Below are 21,364 nucleotides of genomic sequence, written 5' to 3' on the forward strand. Positions count from 1 at the left end.
GATCCTTTACCTGCTGAGCTACTGCAGAGACCATTTGGGGGCATACAGACATTCGCTTTACAGCAAACAGTTTTACTTGCTTTAAAATTTGTTCAGTTTTCTTTGTACTTTATTACTTTTTAAAAATTTTTACTGGAATATAGTTGATTTAGAATGTTGTGCTCATTTCTTCTGTACAACAAAGTGAATCAGCTATACTGTATAGATATCTGCTCATTTTTGGATTTCCCTCCCATGTAGGTCACCGCAGAGTGCTGAGTAGAGTTCCCTGAGCTATTCAGTAGGTTCTCATTAGTTATCTATTTTATACATCATATCAATAGTGTATATATGTCAAGCCCAGTCTCCAATTCATCCCACCTCCACCTTTCCCCCTTGGTATCCATAGGTTTGTTCTCTACATCTCTGTCTCTGTTCCTGCTTTGCAAACAAGATCATCTATACTGTTTTTCTAGATTCCACATATATGGATTAATATATGGTCACACTTTATTCTTCCTGATTTCTAAAGAATCATTATAGAGTTTTGCTTTAAGAAACACGCTTTAATAATATAATTCAGTGTTTGGAGGCCTACACCAGTTGTCCCCCTGTATTTAACAGTACACTGAAAGTTCCTTGGTCAAATATTTTAGTATCCTAATTATAAAATAAGGCATTTTCATGCATATTAACTTTTAAGTGTTGTTGCAATGTTATTGAATCAATGTCATGTAACTCCATAAGGAACTTGTTCACATGGGGAGGTCTAGCTCAAATTTGCTTCATATTTTTATCAAGATTTGCAAACAGTATTTGGTCTGGTGATATTCTGTGTGTGAAGTTTACCTGCACATTCTCATATTTCTGTAATTCAGCCAGGAAATAGAAGTGTTTGCATAATGAACTATTTTCTTTACCAAATAATTGATGAGAAATGTGACAGTGTTTATTCCTTTTCCCAGAGATTTAGGTATAAAATATCTCATTAATGATAAAATTTTAGAACATAAAGAGCTTTTCCTTCCATCGTTAGATATTTCCCCTTGAAGAATGTAAAAATTTCTACTACCTTATTTGCTCTGTTCCTTGAATGGACTGTTAGAGTCAGCAAAACCCAGAGTGTCAGTTATGCATTCATGATCTTTGTTTTAAATTTTTTTCTATCTGGTTCTTCATCTAAGATCAATCAAAGGAGTATTTTTTAAATGTTTTAGAAATTCTGATAAAAATGTATACTATGACTAATTTTAGAAATTCTTATAAAAATGTATAAAATTAGTCATAGTATACATTTTTATAAGAATTTCTAAAACATTTAAAAAATACTCCTTTGATTTATCTTAGATGAAGAACCGGATAGAAAAAAATTTAAAACAAAGATCATGAATGCGTAACTGACACTTTGGGTTTTGTTGAATCTAACAGTCCATTCAAGGAACACAGCAAATCATTTAAAAGATAGAGTCAATTTTTCATCAAGTTGAATCTTAGCTTTTTTTGAACTGGCTATGCATATAAATACATCCAAGACCTAAAAAAAGGAAGAAAACAAAAAAAGAAAGCACAGTCTATAACTCTATCTATGTTATTCTTAATTCTGCTTTTTCAGTTATATAACTCTGCTTATTCTATTCGTAATGGATTATTCCCTGTTACTGGCAAATGTTAATGACTCCTCCATTGTAAATAAACTTTTAGTAAGAAGTTTAGTAGTTAGACTAAAAAAAAAAAATTTCAAGAAATTCTTCTGCCACCTTTCTTCATCAGTCCCATCCACTGACCGTCAGTGTGGCCAGAATTTTACCCTTGGCAATGGTTGCCTCTAAATTTCCTGGCCTGCACTGTCTGCCCCTATCAGATTAACTTCCACTCTTCACTGCCAGGTCCTCAGTCTTTATGTCCAGTCTTGTTGTCTGTCTGGAGCTCTATGCTCACTTAATCAGTTGCCCCCTGGGCTTCATGTGAACATCCAAGCTCAAGCTACTCAGTGCTGGATTTCTCTGTACCTGAAACCCTTTGCCCACGATGCCTTCCCATCACCATTCAGTTTTCCCATCAACTGTCTGGAAGCCATCCTGATTTCTTCTCTACACCCACATTTAACCCATTGCTATGTCTTAACAATGCCACCTCCCAGGTATTTCTCGCCTTTATCCTCTTCTCCCGATAACCTGCTATTGTTTACAGAGATTTGAACTTGCCTGAACTTTAGTGGATCCCTCCTAATTGTCTCTTTTTAAACCCTCTTCCTTTCAGTTTATCGCCTATACTGTCCTCTGAGCTTTGTTCCCAAAGCATCAAAACTTTCCTACACTTCCCTGCTTTCCTCCTCCCTCTGGTTACAATTCATAGATGTTCCCCCAGTTCCAAAGGCACGAAATACACTGAGACTGCTGGTGAGCAAGGGCCCTGCCCACCTATCTGTCCACCTCCTGTCCTGTCACCTGAAACCCAGGGCTGTGTGCCTCTTCCTTCAGATGACCTTTGTGAAGATGTTCTCTCGCTGGAAATCCTGTTCGTATCTGTGCATTCAAACATGGTCCATCTGTGAAACTTCCCTAAGATAGTGGTTAGGTACTATGACCATTTCTCTCCCATAGCACAGTTTTTCCTCTAAGGCTGTCTCCAGTGCCACCGTCTAGCTGTGCTGATCTCGTCCTACAAAGGGCTTCCTAGGTGGTGCTAGCGGTAAAGAACCTCCCTGCCAGTGCAGGATATATCAGAGACCTGGGTTGGATCCGTGGGTTGGAAAGATCCCCTGGAGAAGGAAATGGCAACACACTCCAGTATTCTTGTCTGGAGAATGCCATGGACAGAGCAGCTGGTGGGCTACAGTCCATGAGGTTGCAAACAGTCAGACATGACTGTGCAACTGAGCATAAGCATAAGTCCTACTAAAGGGGTCCATGGAGTCTGAGATACAGCTCCTTTTCCTCCACCAGCCAAGCCGTGTGCCTCTGGGGCACAGTCTGCACAGAGGTGCCCTTTGGGTGTAGGCATCTCACCTTGACTGTCTTCCTAGTACCATATGAACTTCTTGACAGCCAGAGTTCTATCACACGAGCTTTGTATCCACAAATCCCAGCACGTAGTAGACATGCAAAGAATGTTTTGTTTTATGAATGCATGAACAAATGAAGAGACTTTTTCAGTGACCTGTCCTGTGTTTTCATCTTTGACAGGTTTAAAATTAGGAATGGAGCAAGACACCTGGGTAATGATCTCTGAACAGGGTGAGAAACTTTATAAAATGATGTGCAAACAAGGAAATCTGATCAAAGACAGAAAAAGAAAACTGACTACGTTCCCTAAATGCTTTCTGGGAAGGTAAGGTTGTTGTCTGGGTGCCTGTGTTTCTTGCAGATTTTCATGATCTCATGTGTTAACTTTCCTTTAATTATTCATTTTTTTCTAAAAAAATATTCTCCTAACTGTTTTTGAATATTTCTTTACTATCCGTATTTCCTAGGCCATAATGGGATGAGGGAGTGGATATACAGCCAGGAATCCTGACCAGAAAACTGAAGGCATCCATCCATTCATCCATGACTTTAGTAATTTCTGATAAACTGTGTTTCAGGGGCATGGCAGAGGCTGGGATCAGGCAGAAGCAGGCAGACAGGCAGGCACGCGGGTTTGCCTGTAGGGCACAGAGTCTGGCAAGGACATGAGTGCAGGGCCTGAGAGTCACTTAGACTGAAAGACACACAGTCTAAACTCCCAATTAATTCAGAATTTAGACAGCTGGGCTCAGGATGAAAGGGTATTGATGAAGACTCTGAAAAAGTGGGTCACGCAAGGGGCCAGGCACAGAGGAACAGGCAGGGAGGTCACTTGGTTGTTCAACTCAGAGATCAAACTTGTGCCTTTGGTTCTGCAGATGCTACTCAGCTGTAGGTGGGAGTCCCTGCTGGGTTAAGCCAGAGGGCAGGGTAACTGCATTCAGGTGGCTCTGCTTAGGACACACTCTGTGCCAGCTTCTTCCTCTACATTATTTCCAGTCTTCAAACGCACATACTTAAGAGTTTAAAACCTTTATTATCTTTTTTAAAGATTAAGAAACTAGGGGATCGGGAGTTTGACATGTCCAAGTTCATACAACTAGTAATTTACAATGTCAGTGCTATAAAAGTAGACTGGAGAGGTAGTTCAAAACCCAGTCCCCACTCAGATCTGACCCTGCCACTGGCCAGTTGAGAGATTTGTTGTTGTTTAGTCACTAAGTAGTGTCCAGTTCTTTTGTGACTCCATGGAAGGTAGCCTGACAGGCTCCCCTGTCCATGGAATTCTCCAGGCAAGAATACTGGAGTGGGTTGCCATTCCCTCCTCCAGGGCATCCTTCTGAGCCAGGGACTGAACCCGAATCTCCTGCATTAGCAGGTGGTTTCTTCCCTGCCAGGGAAGCCCAGTTGAGAGACTGGGGAAGAGTTAAATTTCTCTTTCCTCTATAACAATAGAAATGATTGTATTGCTTACCTGTGATACTTACCAAAATGTCTTCTGTTTTTTTCTTTTCTTCCAGTTTTATTGAGCTATAAATGTGTCAGTTTAAGGTACACAGCATAATGATTTGACTTACATACATTGTAAAAGGTTTACCATAATTAGTTTAGTGAGCATCAGTTATCTCATTTAGGTACACATTAAAGAAAGAGAAAAAAAATATTTTCCCTTGTGATGAGAATGCTTAGAATTCACTGTTAATTTTTATGTGCAATGCCAACAGTGTTAATTATGTTTCAGAATGTCTTCTTAGCTATACAGACTGGAGTGGGCTGCCATTCCCTTCTCCAGGGGATCTTCCTGACCCAGGGACTGAACTCAGGTCTCCTGCATTGCAGGCAGATTCTTTACCATTTGAGCCATCAGGAAAGTCCAACATACGAAATCACCATAGACTATGCCAAATCCAACCTCATCAGAAGAATATAGGCCAGGAGACCCTGTGCTTGCCGGGGAGCAGTGAGGGTCCCTCTTCAATGGGGGTGGTCCTCCCAGCAGGCTAAGCAAGCTGTAGTTGCTGGTATTGGCTATGCCCTCAGGTGAAGGGAGAGAGCAGATGTGAGCCCCCCTTGGCTTAAGAGTCCCATGTTGCAAAGAAGACACCCTTTCTCAGAACAACTTCATTGGTGTGACCTCCAAGGTTCCCGTAATACATACTCCCTTACTTCAAGAGTAATACTTGACGAGCCACTTCAAGCTGTGGCTTCTCACCAGGTGTTTATAAGTGTGCAATTTAACCATCAGAAACCATTTTGACCACAAGCAGTGTGTCAGTGGCTTAGTAGTGTTGGGTTCTTTGTGACCCCATGGACTGTAGCCCTCCAGGCTCCTCTGTACATGAGGTTTTCCAGGTAAGAATGCCACCTAATAATACAACTGACACTCAACCCTCATCAGGTTTCTAGGCAGACAGAGCTAGAAAGCTCACCCAGGCTCAAATTTGTCCTTACTAAAGGAAAAAGAGTTCTTTTAAGCCTTTACCCACACCATCTCCTGTGGCTGTGGTGCCCATTAACTGCAGTGATCTGCAAAGCGTTGCCCAGAACCCTGGTGACAACATGGTGACTCAGTAAACATTTGCTATGTTAATTGTAGCCTTTTCCATAACAACATACTATGACCTGAGTGTGAGATGTTTCTGACCCGATCATGGTCCTTTTGGCATGTGCTGATGGGATCTTTCTAGTACTTGATTAGGTTCCGTAATAAAGTCACTCGTTAACTTTCTTCCCTACCCTTTCTTTTTTTCCCCATACTCCTAATTTATAGGAATACTTAAAATATGCTTTTTTCTCTCACTTTATTTGGAAACATTCAGGAATCTGCTAAGATTAAAATGAGGAATTATATTTTAGCTCTGTGCCAACCATTTAAGCTCACATATGGATGGCTGACATTGAATAATCACTTACCATGTGCTAGGCCCAGTGTTGAGTTCCTGACATTCGTCAGCTCCTTTAATCCCAGGCAGCGCTATGGGGCTGATATTCTTATTAATGCCATGTCATTGAGGAAAAAAACTGAGACTTAAGAGAATTAAATGTACTCATCCAACATCACACAGCTAGTAGAGACAGAAACAGTATTTGAATCCAGACTGTCTTATTGCAAAGTGCATGATGTTACCACAATACCGGATTCTATGTTACTCTTCTTTTGGATGGTTCTTCTTTAATAGAAGCATACAAAGACTTTTAATAGCTTCTTCTGCCTTAAAATGTGCATCGTGGACCAGACATTTATGTTTGAATTTCCATATCCCTTGGTTATTTGACTTTACCATATGTGTTGCTTTTAGTTTTGAAATAAATGGAAAAGTAATTTCCTGACACTTTCCATCGCTTGGCTTCTCTGGCCTCTTTGCAAAAATAAAATTGTTCTGAAATATATTCATTAGTTAACATAAGCATTTCAGCATTAGCTTTTTAAAGATGAGCATGATAAAATACTTTATTGTAAAATGTCTCTGTATTGTGTTCTCTTAATGATATCACAGGCCTTTAAAAAAAATACCAGTACTGAGATGAGGGTCTCCTAAGTGTTACAAAACACTGGGGCTCCCCACCCTCTCCCAAAATAGTGAGTGATGTGAGCTGTTCTCAGTGGCCTTTCCCAACCACAGCAGATGTTCATGGTAGACAGTTCTGATGGATGGTTTTGTGCTGGAGGGTTCCTTATGGATGGCAGTTTAGATATAGTGATGAATTTTCCAAGTTATTTTAAAATTTGAAAACAAGGGAGTCAGACTTTTCTCTGTCTTTTAGTGTTTAACATTTGTCTATTGGCGGCTTCCTTGGTGGCTCAGATGGTAAAAGAATCCGCCTGCAATGCGGGAGACCCAAGTTTGATTCCTGCATCAGGAAGATCCCCTGGAGAAGGGAATGACAACCCACTCCAGTATTCTTGCTTGGAGAATCTGATGGAAAGAGGAGCCTGGCAGGCTCCAGTCTGTGGATGGGGTTGCATAGAGTTGGACATGACTGAGCAACTAATACACACAATAGACACACAATTGTCTATTGCTAAAAAACAAATTGTCATATACTTAGTCACTTAAAATGATGCACAGGTAGGTATTTGCTTGTATTTCTGTAGGTCAGAAGTCCAGGTAAGTTAGAGCAGGTCCTGTGCTCAGGGTCTCACAAGGGCAAAATCAAGGTGTTAGCAGGGCAGGGGCTGGGCTCTTATCTTGAATCTTTGAGGAAGACTTCATTTTCCAGCACATTCAGGTTGTGGGCAAAGTTTCATCCTTTGTGGTTGTAAGAATGAGGCACCCGTTTCCATGTGGGCCATTGGAAGTTGTCTATATTCTTGGATATATGACCCCTTCTAGCTTTAAAATCAGCAGTGGCACATTGGATCTTTCCTCTGCTTTTACTTTGTTCTCACTTCCTCTTGTGCCACCAGGCTGAGAACCCTGTGCTTCAAAGGGGTCAGCTGCTCAAGTCAGGCCCACTTGGATAGTTTCCATATTTTAAGGTCAACTGACTTGGGATTTTAATTACATACACCCGTCCATTCACAGAGCTACCTAGATTAGAATTTAATTGACAAACCAATGGATGGAATTCTTGATGGGGGAGGGAGGTGGGTGGAAGAAGCTTTTTAGAATTCTATCATATAGGGCATGCATAATAGAATTATTTTGTATGCCCTCTTGGAGTTTCAAACCTATTGGTTCTCTGTGCCTGAAAAGCTACATTCAAGACAGTTTACCTCTTATTTTAAGTCACTGTTATTCTATCTAATTCTGCTGTATAGTTATCTTTAAAATCTGTTGTATCTCTCTAGTCCCAAATTTGCTTTTATATGTGTAAAAGGATACTCTAGAATTCTCCCTTTGTGCTTACTAAAGGTCTAGATAAGTTGAATAGTTATTAAATAGAGTTTAGGTAAGTCTGGATGTATGGACATGAGTTTTCTAGACTAGAGTCCAATGTAAATATATATGGGCCTTACATATACGAAAAAAATGTATGCAAGATTCACTGCAAGCATTCCTTTGTATTTTGAGGAGTATTCCTTTCATAGCTGCTTGGTGAATGCATGGTACAGATAGACTTCCTGGGGAAAAACATACTGATTTAACTTCTTCGTTGGATTTCTGGTGCAGTGAATTTGTGTCATGGCTCTTGGAAATTGGAGAGATTCACAGGCCTGAGGAAGGTGTTCACTTGGGACAAGCATTATTGGAAAATGGAATCATCCATCATGGTAATTGTTTTATTAATCACCTATTTAATTTATTTTTCCACAAATTACATTTGCCTTTGTTGCATTGATTGGTTTAATTTATAATACTTTTCCACGTTATAGGATGCTTATGTTTCTTTCCAACATCCTTGAGTGTCTCATCTGTATAGAATATTGTTTCAGGGAATATAGGCTTATGCTGATCTATTTGTTAACTTGAAAGGAACAATTCCAACACAGGCAAGACTTAAATTCCAGTTAAGAATGATGTAGGATTGAGACAAGTTCCTTAATGGTGAGTTCTAACTAGAGTATTTGGGATGCTTCGTGAGTAAGGTGGCCTTAGCACTGGACATGATAGAGTGAATGGAACTCTGACAAGGACAGAAGGACATTTCACCCTGAAGAAGTAGTAGCTCTCAGACAGGGGAGCGTGAAGTTCACAGTGGCCTCTTCAGAACTAGCACGATGTCACAATGCAGGCCGATGCCTTTCACAGAGGAATATACTGGGGAGAGGGCTGTGATGAGAAAGGAAGGCACACACCCTAACTTAGCAGCCCTTAAGTTGCTGACTGTGGTGTGTGGGACTGCTTCTGAAGGAAGTGAGGAGCCGATGGGCACCTGGAAACAGAGGAGTGACCAAAACTTGGTTTCGGAGCTAACTGAGGAGTGGAGAGTTAGAGATTAAAGGAGGTCCTGCCTGCAGGGATCCTTCCATCCTCAGGAGAAAAAAGACCAGGGCCCTGCGTGTGGGCATGATGAGGGGGGTCTATTAGAAGCTGAGAGCATATGTGATGCCTCTTTAGACTTGGGAGATGCAGAGTGAGGTAGTATTAGTCACTCAGTCGTGTTCTACTCTTTGCGACTCCATGGAGTGTAGCCCGCCAGGCTTCTCTGTCCATTGGGCTCCTCCAGGCAAGAATACTGGAGTAGGTTAGCATTTCCTTCTTCAGGGGATCTTCCTGACCCAGGTATCAAATCTGGGTCTCCTGCATTACAGGCAGATTCTTTACCATCTGAGCTGCCAGGGGAGCCCATGAAGAGTGAGGGGTGAGATCAGATTTTCCGTGCTTTCTGTCTGGATGACAGAGATAGTTAAAGAGGAGGACCAGTGGGGAGAAGATGAAGGATTGGGGACCCTCCTCCTGCAGGGGAGGGTCCAGCAGGAGGTTGAAAGCGTGTGGATGTAACACTTGAAGTAGAGGAACAGTGAGGTTGTATTTGTGAATCATTTCAAGAGAGCATCAGGTTCTCAGCACATCAATAAGAAACACCAAAAAAAAACAAACAAACAAAAAAAAAACAAAAAAAACCCAAAGCAATGATCATTGAACTAAGAATAAAAGCTTGAGGAATTTCTCATGCGAAATGTGCAAGAAGAGAAAAAGACAAGGAACTGGGACTAAATACGGATATTTGGCTATGGAGTTTTGATGTTTGTTTTTTTCCCTAAATTAGAGTGAGATGGAAATAAACTAGATTCTCCCAGTTTTCCCCCAGCACAGTAGATGTTGCCAGTATAATGTCCCCATCTACCCAGATAGGAATTATCTAGCATCCCTGTTCTTTCCTCATGCCGTGAAGTCCTGTGAGCCCTGCCAACAAACAGGTCACTAATCAGACTACTGCTGTCCCAGGATCCCCACCTTCTTCCCAGTCACCACCTTCTTTGTCCTTGTTTCAGTGTTTGTCCTCCACCCCTGTAGAATACTCTGCAGGAAACAGCTGAAGAGACCTTTTAAGACATTTATAAGATCTAGGTGTTCTCTCGCTTACAGTCATCTACTGGCTTCCCATTAAACTTAAAAACAAGTCCAGACTTTCTACCTAAATCTCTTACCAAGGCTCTTGTACATAGCCCTACATGATAGAGCCCCTGCCTTCCTCTCTGAGTTGTCTGTACCTAACTGTTTACATGGTGGCCGCCCTGACCTTCTGTCTCTTCTTTGAACACTCCAAGCTGACTTTTCATGTAGGATCTTTGCCCTTGCTATTCTCAATCAGCAATTGCTTAGTAATCCCTAATAAATGTCGGGGACCTTTCTAGGTCCTGGAGAAACAACAGTGAATGAATTGACAGATGCTACTATATTGTGTCTCTTCTTCCATGACACTCTGCCTTTTAGAATCCTACCCAGTCCCCATTATTTCAATAAACTACTTTTAGATTTTTGACATTTTCTTCATGGACTCCTTATCACTCTCTGAAATTGTCATGTTGTTTCATTTATTTCTTTGTTTAATATTTCTCTCTCTATCTCCCATCCCTACTCTAGACCTCAGTCAAAATAAAGCACCATGAGAACAGGGGCCTTGTGTGTTAATTTATAGCAAAATGCCTGCAATGCTCAGAACATATAGTTGCCTCATTATTATTTCTTGAGTGAGTGGATAAATGAATGGCTATATTTTGAACTAACAGATACTACTGAGAAGTTGTATATGATTTTGTACTCGGTTCATTAATGCCATTAAAACTCCATTTAGCATTCAGTATGCTAAAAGCATCATCTAATATCTTATAAGTTAAAAGTGAAAAGATACTGAGCTGGATGGCTTTCCTATTTGTGTTCACCTTTCTCTTCTAACCCCACCTTCAGGTATATATTTGGGACAAGGATTGAGTGTATTTGTTTTATCGTATAGTTTATTGAAGATAAAGGAGGTGGCACATAAAGCAGTTTTGTGTATAATCATTAAAGTCAGAAATGATTATTTTTTTCCCATTCCAGACTGTATAATTCCAGGGACTGTGCATTACCCATAGAGCAAGGAAGGGAAAATCTGTTTATGGACACTTGTTTATTCTGTTCCTTACTGATTCTTTCCTTCTTTCTACATGGGAGATAATATGCTAGGTACTTGAAGGTATGTGTACATGAATCAGGGATATTTTTTCTATGGTCTCATGGTTTTAAGCCCATGTTTTTACTTTGTTCATTATGAAATTGAGCTGTTGGCATATCTCCTTTCAGAGAAGACAGAAATCTACTAGGTTAGGAGAACTAATTTTTTTGCAGGGACTATTGAGAAGGAAAGCTGTACTGGTTAGCACTAGCTGCTGTAATAAGTAAACCTTCCCAATACATTATAGAAGGCTCACATTATAGAAGCTAATTTTTTACTCACATAAAATTTAGTTAATAGTGAAGGATGAGGTTGTGGCACTTGGCTCTGTATAGGGTTTTGGTGCCTGATATAGCCTCGACCATCTTCAATACAGTGCTCCTAAATGTCACCTTGGAGGAACGGTGGAGCTTTTTGTTTGTTTTAAATAGATTTGTGCATTTCCCATTGTATATCATTTTTGTGCACATACCTGGGGACACAACTCAGATATGTGATTGCTTCCTTGGTGGCTCAGCTGGTAAAGAGTCCACCTGCAATGTAGAAGACCTGGGTTCGATCCCTGGGTTGGGAGGATACCCTGGAGAAGGGAATGATACCCACTCCAGTATTCTGAACTGAAGAATTCCATGGACTGTATAGTCCATGGGGTTGCAAAGAGTCAGACATGAATAATCAACTTTCACTCACTTGACTGTAAGAGACTCCTAAAAACATCCTGTAGTTGCATACGCAGGAAAAACAGAAGCTAACGCAATTTGGTAGTCAGTTAGTCAATTTCTGCCCCTGAGGCTTAGCTCCTAGGTCAATATTAAATCAATGAAATTATATGAAAGCTAGAACAATCATAATACATGCGTTAATGTTTTACAATGATATCTGGAAACAATAGTCACAGTAATCACTTTTTACACTTTCATTTTCAGTTGAGATTATTGTAACTCCTGCTGCTAATCTGAGTCACTTTTCCTTTATGAATTAGAAATAACACAAAAAATAGTCTTAAAGCTATCTGTCAACAATGGATGCTGCTATTTAAATTGTTTAAAAAATTATGGATATGCAACTTTATACTTCTGTGTGATGAGTTGACTATATTTTATTTTATTTTATTTATTTATTTTTAACATAACTTGACTATATTTTAGAAAGAGCTACACTGTTTGCTACAGTATTTTCTTTTTTGACTATGAGATACCTTGTGACAGATAACAGAATATTGGAGAAGCTTTATTCCCAGTGCTGGAAAGGTCAGGGCGTGGAAAGAGGTTGTCTTTTCAAAGGAGCTGTGAGATTATTTTCAAGTCAACTATCCTCTCTTGCTGTATTTCAACATAGATGACCCAGAAATTATATGAGGAAGAGTTTCTTGTTTGTTTAGTGAATTGAATTCTAAAAAATGAAGAAAGTGAAAGTGTTAGTCATTCAGTCATGTCCAACTCTTTGCGACCCCAGGCTCCTCTGTCTGTGGGATTCTCTAGGCAATAATATTCTAGTGGATATCCATTTCCTTCTCCAGGGGATCTTCCTGACCCAGGGATCGAACTGTGGTCTCTTGCACTGCAGGCAGATTCTTTATCATCTGAGCCATCAGACATGACTGTTATGGGTGGACTTTACAATTAACAAAACTGTTATTACTTTCCCTGAATACATGAATAGCTAGGCAGACATATTAAAGTCACTTTTAAGTTGGTACAAAGTTGATGTGGAATGATGCTTATTCAGTATCCTCATGAACATAGTCATCTAGGGTCTGACCAGTTCAGGACTGCTGAAAGATCTGGAAAAATTCACAGAGGGAACCACCCTAATAAATGAATACATTTTAGTAATATAAGTATCAAAATATTTTTAACTACCTCCTTCTAGAAAGAGAAAAAAATCAACAATGTCAACTTCTGTTTTGATTTCAGTCCTAATCAACTCCCCCCAGGCTCAGTATTGTCTCCAATAGGAATACAATTTTGAAAAGAAAGTAGTGGGTAAATTCCGAATTAAAATTTATTTTGAAATTTCAAATACAAGAACCCTTTGATTATTTAACTTAAAAGAACTGAATTATTTATAATATGATTAATTTTTTTTTCCTGAGACATCATCACTGAGTAGACTCCATGAATAGTGTTTGATTTTGAGGACCTGTGTTATTACTGTTACTAGTATCTGATCAGCTGCAGTGTCAGATTTCACATGTTAGAACTTTTGTCACTGCAAATAATGTTTGTTTTTTTGTAAGTGTTCACAGGTAACTAATAGAGGTTCTCCCAAAGTATGGTTAGAGAACGCATTATGCAATTTCACATTAATAATTTTATTAGGATGAAGAAATAAGAGCCAGACAGGCTAGTTTCATTAGTTTGTGATTTCAGCTGCATTTTAGTGAAAATAGAATTCCTAAAATAAAGTTGAATGAGTCATCTGTTTTAAAAGGAACCAGCAAAAAAGAAAAAAAAAAAAAAGTCGACTGTTATTGCTATTATTCACATTGCAAATATTGCTAGGAAGTTCACCAGAGGCTGAGCCTTGCTATACTGGGAATTCTTGGGTTGGGACAGCATACACTTTCTCTGTGGTAGGTTGATAATGTTCTTCTTGTCTGGCTCTATGAATTTGCATTAAAAATGCTTATGTGAGAATTCTGAGGGCTCATTCATTATAGCCAGTGGTGTGCTGAAGTTGGCTGGTACAAGCTCTAGAGAGCAGATTATTAAATGTTTTTAAAAAATTGCAAGCTGATTGTTAAGCACAGCTATTATTAAAATGAAATGATGTAAATATATAAGTATATACATTATAAATTTAATATATTCTTAAATCTCATCACTTCCTAATTATTTTACTACATTTTATTGTTTATGGGCTTGTTGTTTGTATCTACCGTTTTTTTAATGGTGGGAATACTAAATAATCCTGTGTCACTGCACATCGAATTCTGTGTTTAGTGACTTTATTTGGGGAGCTTGAAATTGGCCAGTGTGGGAATTTTTGGTACCATGGATATTGGCGAATTACACACATCAGTGTTCCTTCTGCCTCATCACCAGAGAGACAGCTGTTAAACATTTGCCAGTACATTCCTGGTATGCCCAGCAGTGCATAGTTGTTTAAAAGATGGTATTAAGCAACCTTCCTCATCAGCTAATAAAGCCATTCCCTCCTCAGGAAGTTGGGGGGAATAAATTTCAGTGCAGAACTATTACTATTTTTCTAAGGGAACAGCTACAAGTTACAGATTAACCCAAGAAATATGATCAAAATCACAAGAGTTTACCTTACAGTGAAGGACTCCATTTTTGAATAGGTGTACCCACCACTTCCTTTATTGTGGTGGAAGACCCTTGGACCCAAGTTTCCTTGAATTTTGGAATATCAATATAATCATTTATTTCAGTGAATCTTAAGGGATAAAAATGAGAATTATTAATAGGTAGATTCATAGGAGAAATAAATAACAAGTTCTGAAACATGTTGTAGGATTTCAAAATATTTCTTTCGAATTTATTTTTCTTTCATATATGTTTTTCTTTTTGACTTAACCTAGAAAAGGAGATGCCAAAAGGTGATGTTATCTTTTTGGCAGCAGTCATGTCTCAGTTTTATGGCTGTTAAGTCATTCATTTGGTTTGGATAGGTTAGGGTGAAATAGCTGAAACTTTGTATACATGTGTGTGTGTGTTACAAGTCTCTTGTTTTTCTTATGGATTCACCTAAAATGGTTTATTAGAATTAATCCTGACAGGTTTTTCTCTCCCTTCAACTTTTTTAGCAAAAAGTAAAGGTCAAAGTCTTCTATCTAATCATGAAAATAGAACCTATTGCAATAAATTGTCTTTTCTGCAAATGTTGCATTCCCGGTAAAGAAACATTTAAATGTAAACCCTTTGAGATTTAATTTGAGGTTTTTCCTTTCTAAAACAATTATTTTTTTTATTAGACTACCTATAAAATACTTCTGGAAAAAAGAAAACTTGAAAGTTTAGTAGGAGTCTTTATAAATGTGAAAATCTTATCCTAAGAATGAAAGTGAAGGGTGACCACTCTCATTTTCCATTGAAGAAAAAAAAAGTTATTGTAAAAGAAAAGCATTTGTCAATGTAAGAAAACTGTTAAAAGTTTGTTATCAGTTACATATTGAATTTATCTAATGTACTCTGGAGATTTAAACACAGGATAAATGGTTAAGATCGGTGTATGTGTGGTCTTGGCTTGATTATTGTAAGATAAGACAGATAAATGCTAAAACTCACTTCTGGGGCTGAGAATCAAATTATGACTCACTAGGCTGGAGTATCTGCTATTTGAAGGGCACTTTTTGCTTGACTTTGTAGCACTGTGAAGAAATAGAAAACACATACTCATTTATTAAAGTATATATATACTGTGCACACACAGATACTATGCTAGCTGAATGTTGCTAACCTGAGTTTAGTTCTTCAGTGCTTCTATGGAAATCGTAACTATATCACAAAATCTTATCATTAATCTTACTGTTGAAATACTGGATTAGCATTACTATGTTAGGGAAACAAAAGCTTTTGGTAAAACTAAAAAGTTTTAGTATTTGGGAATATGTGTTTTACAAATATGTTTTTATCTTCTACTTTTTAGATTGTCAGGATTTTAATATGCTGTTCTTATATTTTTAGTTACAGATAAACATCAGTTCAAACCAGAACAGATGCTATATAGATTTCGTTATGATGATGGAACCTTTTATCCAAGAAATGAGATGCAGGATGTGATTTCAAAGGTAATAGCCTCTCCCACAGCCTTTTATCAATGGAAGAATTCATGTTGTCCTACTGAAGCAAGGTAAAATTTTGTAAGGAGACCAAAATTCTTCTGGTATAGGAAGTTTTTATGTGGCATATGGAAACACGCCTCTTGGTATTTTCTTGCCATTATAAGAATTGTATTGTTAGATCCTATTGTTTTTTTTTTCTCTTATCTTGTTCTAATGCAGTTGCATCACTCAGAAGATTATATCCATTGAAAACTATTTTACATGTAGTAACAAGTGGTCATGATACTTGAATACATTTAATAAAAATACAAATTATAAAATTCATGAAATATCATCTTCCTTTGTACACTTGGCAAACTCTATATTGACATATAATTATCAAGTAGTATGGTGGGTCATTGCATAGATTTATAAATAATCTGTTTACATTATATGTTAAAATTTTATATTTTAAGAAAAATAATATTTAAGATATTTCATGTATGTATATATGCCATATGTATGTATGTGTGCATACACATGAATGTATATATGTATACTTATGTATATGTATATGTGTATGTATATACAAATACCTATATGTATATACATGTATATATGTATTTAGTTCAGTACAGTCACTCAGTTGTGTCCGACGATTTGTGACCCCATGAACTGTAGCATGCCAGGCCTCCCTGTCCATCACCAACTCCTGGAGATTACTCAAACTCATGTCCATTGAGTCGGTGATACCATTCAACCATCTCATCCTCTGTCATCCCCTTCTCCTCCTGCCTTCAATCTTTCCCAGCATCAGGGTCTTTCCCAATGAGTCAGCTCTTCACATCAGGTGGCCAAAGTATTGGAGTTTCAGCTTCAACATCAGTCCTTCCAATGAACAACCAGGACTGATCTCCTTTAAGATGGACTGGTGGGATCTCCCTGCAGTCCAGGGAACTCTCAAGAGTCTTCTCCAACACCACAGTTCAAAAGCATCAGTTCTTCTGCCCTCAGCTTTCTTTTAGTCCAACTCTCACATCCATACATGACTACTGGAAAAACCATAACCTTGACTAGATGGACCTTTGTTGACAAAGTAATATCTTTGCTTTTGAATATGCTATCTAGGTTGGTCATAACTTTCCTTTTAAGGAGCAAGCGTCTTTGAATTTCATGGCTGCAGTCACAATCTACAGTGATTTTGGAGCCCCCCAAAATAAAGTCAGCCACTGTTTCCACTGGCTGGAGGAGAAGGGGATGACAGAGGATGAGATGGTCGAATGACATCACCGACTCTATCACCCCATCTATTTGCCATGAAATGAAGGGACCAGATGCCATGATCTTAGTTTTCTGAATGTTGAGCTTTAAGCCAACTTTTTCAGTCTCCTCTTTCACCTTCATCAAGAGGCTTTTTAGTTCCTCTTCACATTCTGCCATAAGGGTGGTGTTATCTGCATATCTGAATATATTGCTATTTCTCCTGGCAATCTTGATTCCAGCTTGTGCTTCTTCCAGCCCAGCGTTCCTCATGATTAAATAAGCAGGGTGACAATATACGGCCTTGATGTACTCCTTTTCCTATTTGGAACCAGTCTGTTGTTCCATGTCCAGTTCTAACTGTTGCTTCCTGACCTGCATGCAGATTTCTCAAGAGGCAGGTCAGGTGGTCTGTATTCCCATCTCTTGAAGAATTTTCCATTTTATTGTGATCCACACAGTCAAAGGCTTTGGCATAGTCAATAAAGCAGAAGTAGATGTTTTTCTAGAATTCTGTTGCTTTTTCTATGATCCAGCAGATGTTGGCAATTTGATCTCTGGTTCCTCTGCGTTTTCTAAAACCAGCTTGAACATCTGGAAGTTCATGGTTCACTTATTGCTGAAACCTGGCTTGGAGAATTTTGAGCATTACTTTACTAGCATGTGAGATGAGTGCAATTGTGTGGTAGTTGGAGCATTCTGTGGCATTGCCTTTCTTTGGGATTGGAATGAAAACTGACCTTTTCCAGTCCTGTGGCCACTGCTGAGTTTTCTATATTTGCTGGCATATTGAGTGCAGCACTTTCACAGCATCATCTTTCAGGATTTGAAAGAGCTCAACTAGAATTCCATCACCTCCACTAGCTTTGTTCGTAGTGATGCTTCTTAAGGCCCACTTGACTTCACATTCCAGGATGTCTGGCTCTAGGTGAGTGATCACACCATTGTGATTATCTGGGTGGGTCATGAAGATCTTTTTGTACAGTTCTGTGTATTCTTGCCACCTCTTCTTAATATCTTCTGCTTCTGTTAGGACCATACCATTTCTGTCCTTTATTGAGCCAATCTTTGCAGGAAATATTCCCTTGGTATTCCTAATTTTCTTCAGAGATCTCTAGTCTTTCCCATTCTATTGCTTTCCTCTATTTCTTTGCATTGATCACTGAGGAAGGCTTTCTTGTATGTATGCATATGTGTATATATGTATATCATATGCATATTTGTACATGCGTATGTATATATGTCACTTGTAGGTGAAAAATTAATAACACAATTTAATCCTATTTTTAATTATTCAGATCATATTATTTTTATGATATAATGTAACATTTGAATAACTTTCAAATAGGTTAAGATTGTGTAATAATTTCAGAATAATCTATTTCTAAATTTCATTGGTATGTCCTTTGACTAATTTTACTTGTTTTTGACATATCTTTATTTTACAATAGGGTGTACGATTATATTGTCGTCTTCACAGTCTATTTACTCCAGTCATAAGGTGAGTCTAGTTTCTAAGTTCTGAGCAGTTTAAATGGAAATATTTATATTGCATATTATGTAAATGTTATTAAGCTGAAGTTAGCTCATTTTGTTTTTCTTCCAAACATGAACATTTTGCTTTTAAAGATTATTTTAAGTAACAATTTATCTTAAAATATTTCAAAATTTTCTGGAGCTCTAATTATAGAGTTTCTTCTACTCTTTTTATTCTGATTTCTAAAATTATTTGCCATTAATTCATAGTAATGAGAAGGAAATGGCAACCCACTCCAGTGTTCTTGCCTGGAGAATCCCAGGGATGGAGGAACCTTGTGGGCTGCTGTCTATGGGGTTGCACAGAGTCGGACACGACTGAAGCAACTTAGCAGCATAGTAAATTACAGGCTAGATAATAAAATTATCCACAGTCAGTTAGTATTTAATAAATAATAGTTGACTAACCAGAGAGGATTTCAAAATACTATTTACTGGTGAATATTTACCGTTATGATTACTTGTATATTAATTTTTTCAATTAGACTTATAATCAAATCTTTAACTTGTATTTTCTGTCACAATATTTTCTTTTAATCATCTTTTATTGAACAAAAAAGTTTTACACTTGAAACTTAAGAATTAATTTGGACTTAATAATTTTATCAGTTTTTCTATACCATGTTTTTACTTCTGAAGAGATATGCCTTTCTGGTTTCTAAAGAGAAATTAGGATTCATTTTCAGTTTATCCGTTTAGAAAGATAGCAGAAAACTTTGAGTTTGATGTTATGATTACTAATAGAGATAATCAAGAGGAGAATTGTATTTATAGTATACACAAACTGATAGAACTGATATAATGTAATGTAATATTAAATTAATTTCAGATGGCCAGATTTCATTTGGAGTTTATTGACTAAAACATATTTTTCAGAACAATAAAATGAATGTATGATTTATAAAATGAATGTAGAGGCTTTTCAGTCATGGATATGGAATCCAGGCGTTTGATGGACAGTGTTTCTATTTTTCACTCTGGTTTCCAATTCCAAGGAAATGCAGAGCTTAAAAAAAAAAATTCCAAAAGTTGGTGATTAAGTGTTGGAATGCCCACACTTCAGATCCTGAAAGAGAAAATAGAATCTTACCTATTACACCTGAAAATGCCTGTCCACTTTCACAAGCAGGCTTCACAAAGTTAAAAAAAAAAAAAAAAGTGAAAGAAACCAGTATTTGTTGATTCTCTGCTATATTCCTGGCACAGACATTCTATAAATATTTTGGATAACATAATGCTAAAAGATGATTACTTAATAATAGCACATGGTTTTTTTGTACTTGTATGTGTGTTCAGTTGCTCAGTTGTGTCCGACTCTGAAATCCCATGGACTCCTTTGTCCCTTCAGGCTCCTCTGTCCATGGGATTCTCCAGGCAAGAATACTGGAGTGGGTTGCCATGCCCTCCTCCAGGGGATCTTCCCAACCCAGAGATTGAACCCAGGTCTTAAACTAATAGAAACAGATACTGAATTATTTTTTCATGCCATGTGTGTGTCTGTGTGTATGTAGGCTTTATATATGAGAAAATGTGTTCTGAAAATATATTTTAGCCATGTGAGATTTTTTATCCAGAAAGTTGTATTCTTAAAGAGCTGATAAGAAGGAATTGTTCTTTGGCTAGAAATGACAATGGTTTATGAGTTGTCAAGGGTAAATTTATGGGGAAAAAACCCATAAAGCAGATGGAATGTGTGATAGTCATGCTTTTAATATGTATGAACTCAGCTTATGAAAAGAAAAATGACTTGGGTGAAAAAATCCATAGACCCACATGTATTCTATAAAAACTACCCTGTCTTTCTTTTTGACACATATGGAAGCCAAAATGAAATGGGTGATGGGGTGTCAGAAACGGAGATGGATTTTAAAGGATTGAAAAGAAAAATCTGCTGAAAAAAAAAAATCTGCTGTTGATTACTAGCTAACCTAGTACATTCACTATTAAAATCTCAGGAATTTCAGTCATATTTTGGAGAGCTTTTTATGACAGTGGATGAAATGATGTCAATATTAATTGTAAACTGCTGACAGAAGTTAAAAGAACCATGAACATAGCCAGTAATTATTTGTCACGTCAAGTTGATTGCAGTTTGGATTTTTTTTTTTTTTTGACATTTTGAAAGACTCTCCTTTTCTCATTCCATTTTTATTCAGGCCAGCAAAATAAATGAATTATAGATTTCTGCCCTTGGGGTCTTGTTCTGATCATAAGCACTTTGTAGTTATCTAACTAGACTTTGAAAGATTTCTCTGATCCGGGCACTTCTGCAGACAGGAGAGTCTGCTCTCAGTTCCCTTGGCTGCCTGGGGATGTGGTGTGACTAAGGCCATGCTCTGATCAGACAAAATGACAAGGTTCTTCGTATGTTTCCCTCTGGGGAGGCCTGAGGTCTGCCATTACAGCTGAGCCAACTGAATCATCCTCCAGGGCAAATCCTGCCTACCTGGAGAATTCAAGAGCAGAAATGCAAAGGGTGGCTTTCTTCTCCACATTTTGAGGAGTTCTTTCATAAACCCTATCTTGATTTAAAGGGGAGGAATTCTGTTTTATTATTATTTTATTAATGAGCAGTTGTATTTCTAGCCAAGTTATTACCAGATAACATAGCAGTAATAATCAATTTGGATATAAGAAAATGTGAAAGAAGAAATGTCCTGTTTTGGTATCCTTATGGGTTTCTTCTCCTGGTGTGAACTGATGAAGAGAATTGTCAGGTGTTGTGTAAACCTTGTAAAGCTCCCTTATTTACATGTAAGTGGGGCAATCAATTCAGATTCCGTCTAGTAAACTTTTCTGTTGCACACTGATACTA

The 21,364-nt window shown here is 37.9% G+C and overlaps 1 protein-coding gene across 1 annotated transcript in view; it reads left to right on the plus strand.

Moving 5' to 3' along the window:
• Positions 1–21,364, plus strand: part of PREX2 (phosphatidylinositol-3,4,5-trisphosphate dependent Rac exchange factor 2) — a 300,507-nt gene that overhangs the window by 106,758 nt on the left and 172,385 nt on the right. The window contains exons 10-13 of the mRNA XM_027973014.3: positions 3,165–3,309; positions 8,099–8,199; positions 15,677–15,780; positions 18,465–18,514. Of these exons, the coding sequence (XP_027828815.2) occupies positions 3,165–3,309; positions 8,099–8,199; positions 15,677–15,780; positions 18,465–18,514 (400 nt within the window). The remainder of the gene's footprint in view (positions 1–3,164; positions 3,310–8,098; positions 8,200–15,676; positions 15,781–18,464; positions 18,515–21,364) is intronic.

The sequence above is a fragment of the Ovis aries genome, chromosome 9 (assembly GCF_016772045.2).
Source record: "Ovis aries strain OAR_USU_Benz2616 breed Rambouillet chromosome 9, ARS-UI_Ramb_v3.0, whole genome shotgun sequence".
Lineage (NCBI taxonomy): Eukaryota > Metazoa > Chordata > Mammalia > Artiodactyla > Bovidae > Ovis > Ovis aries.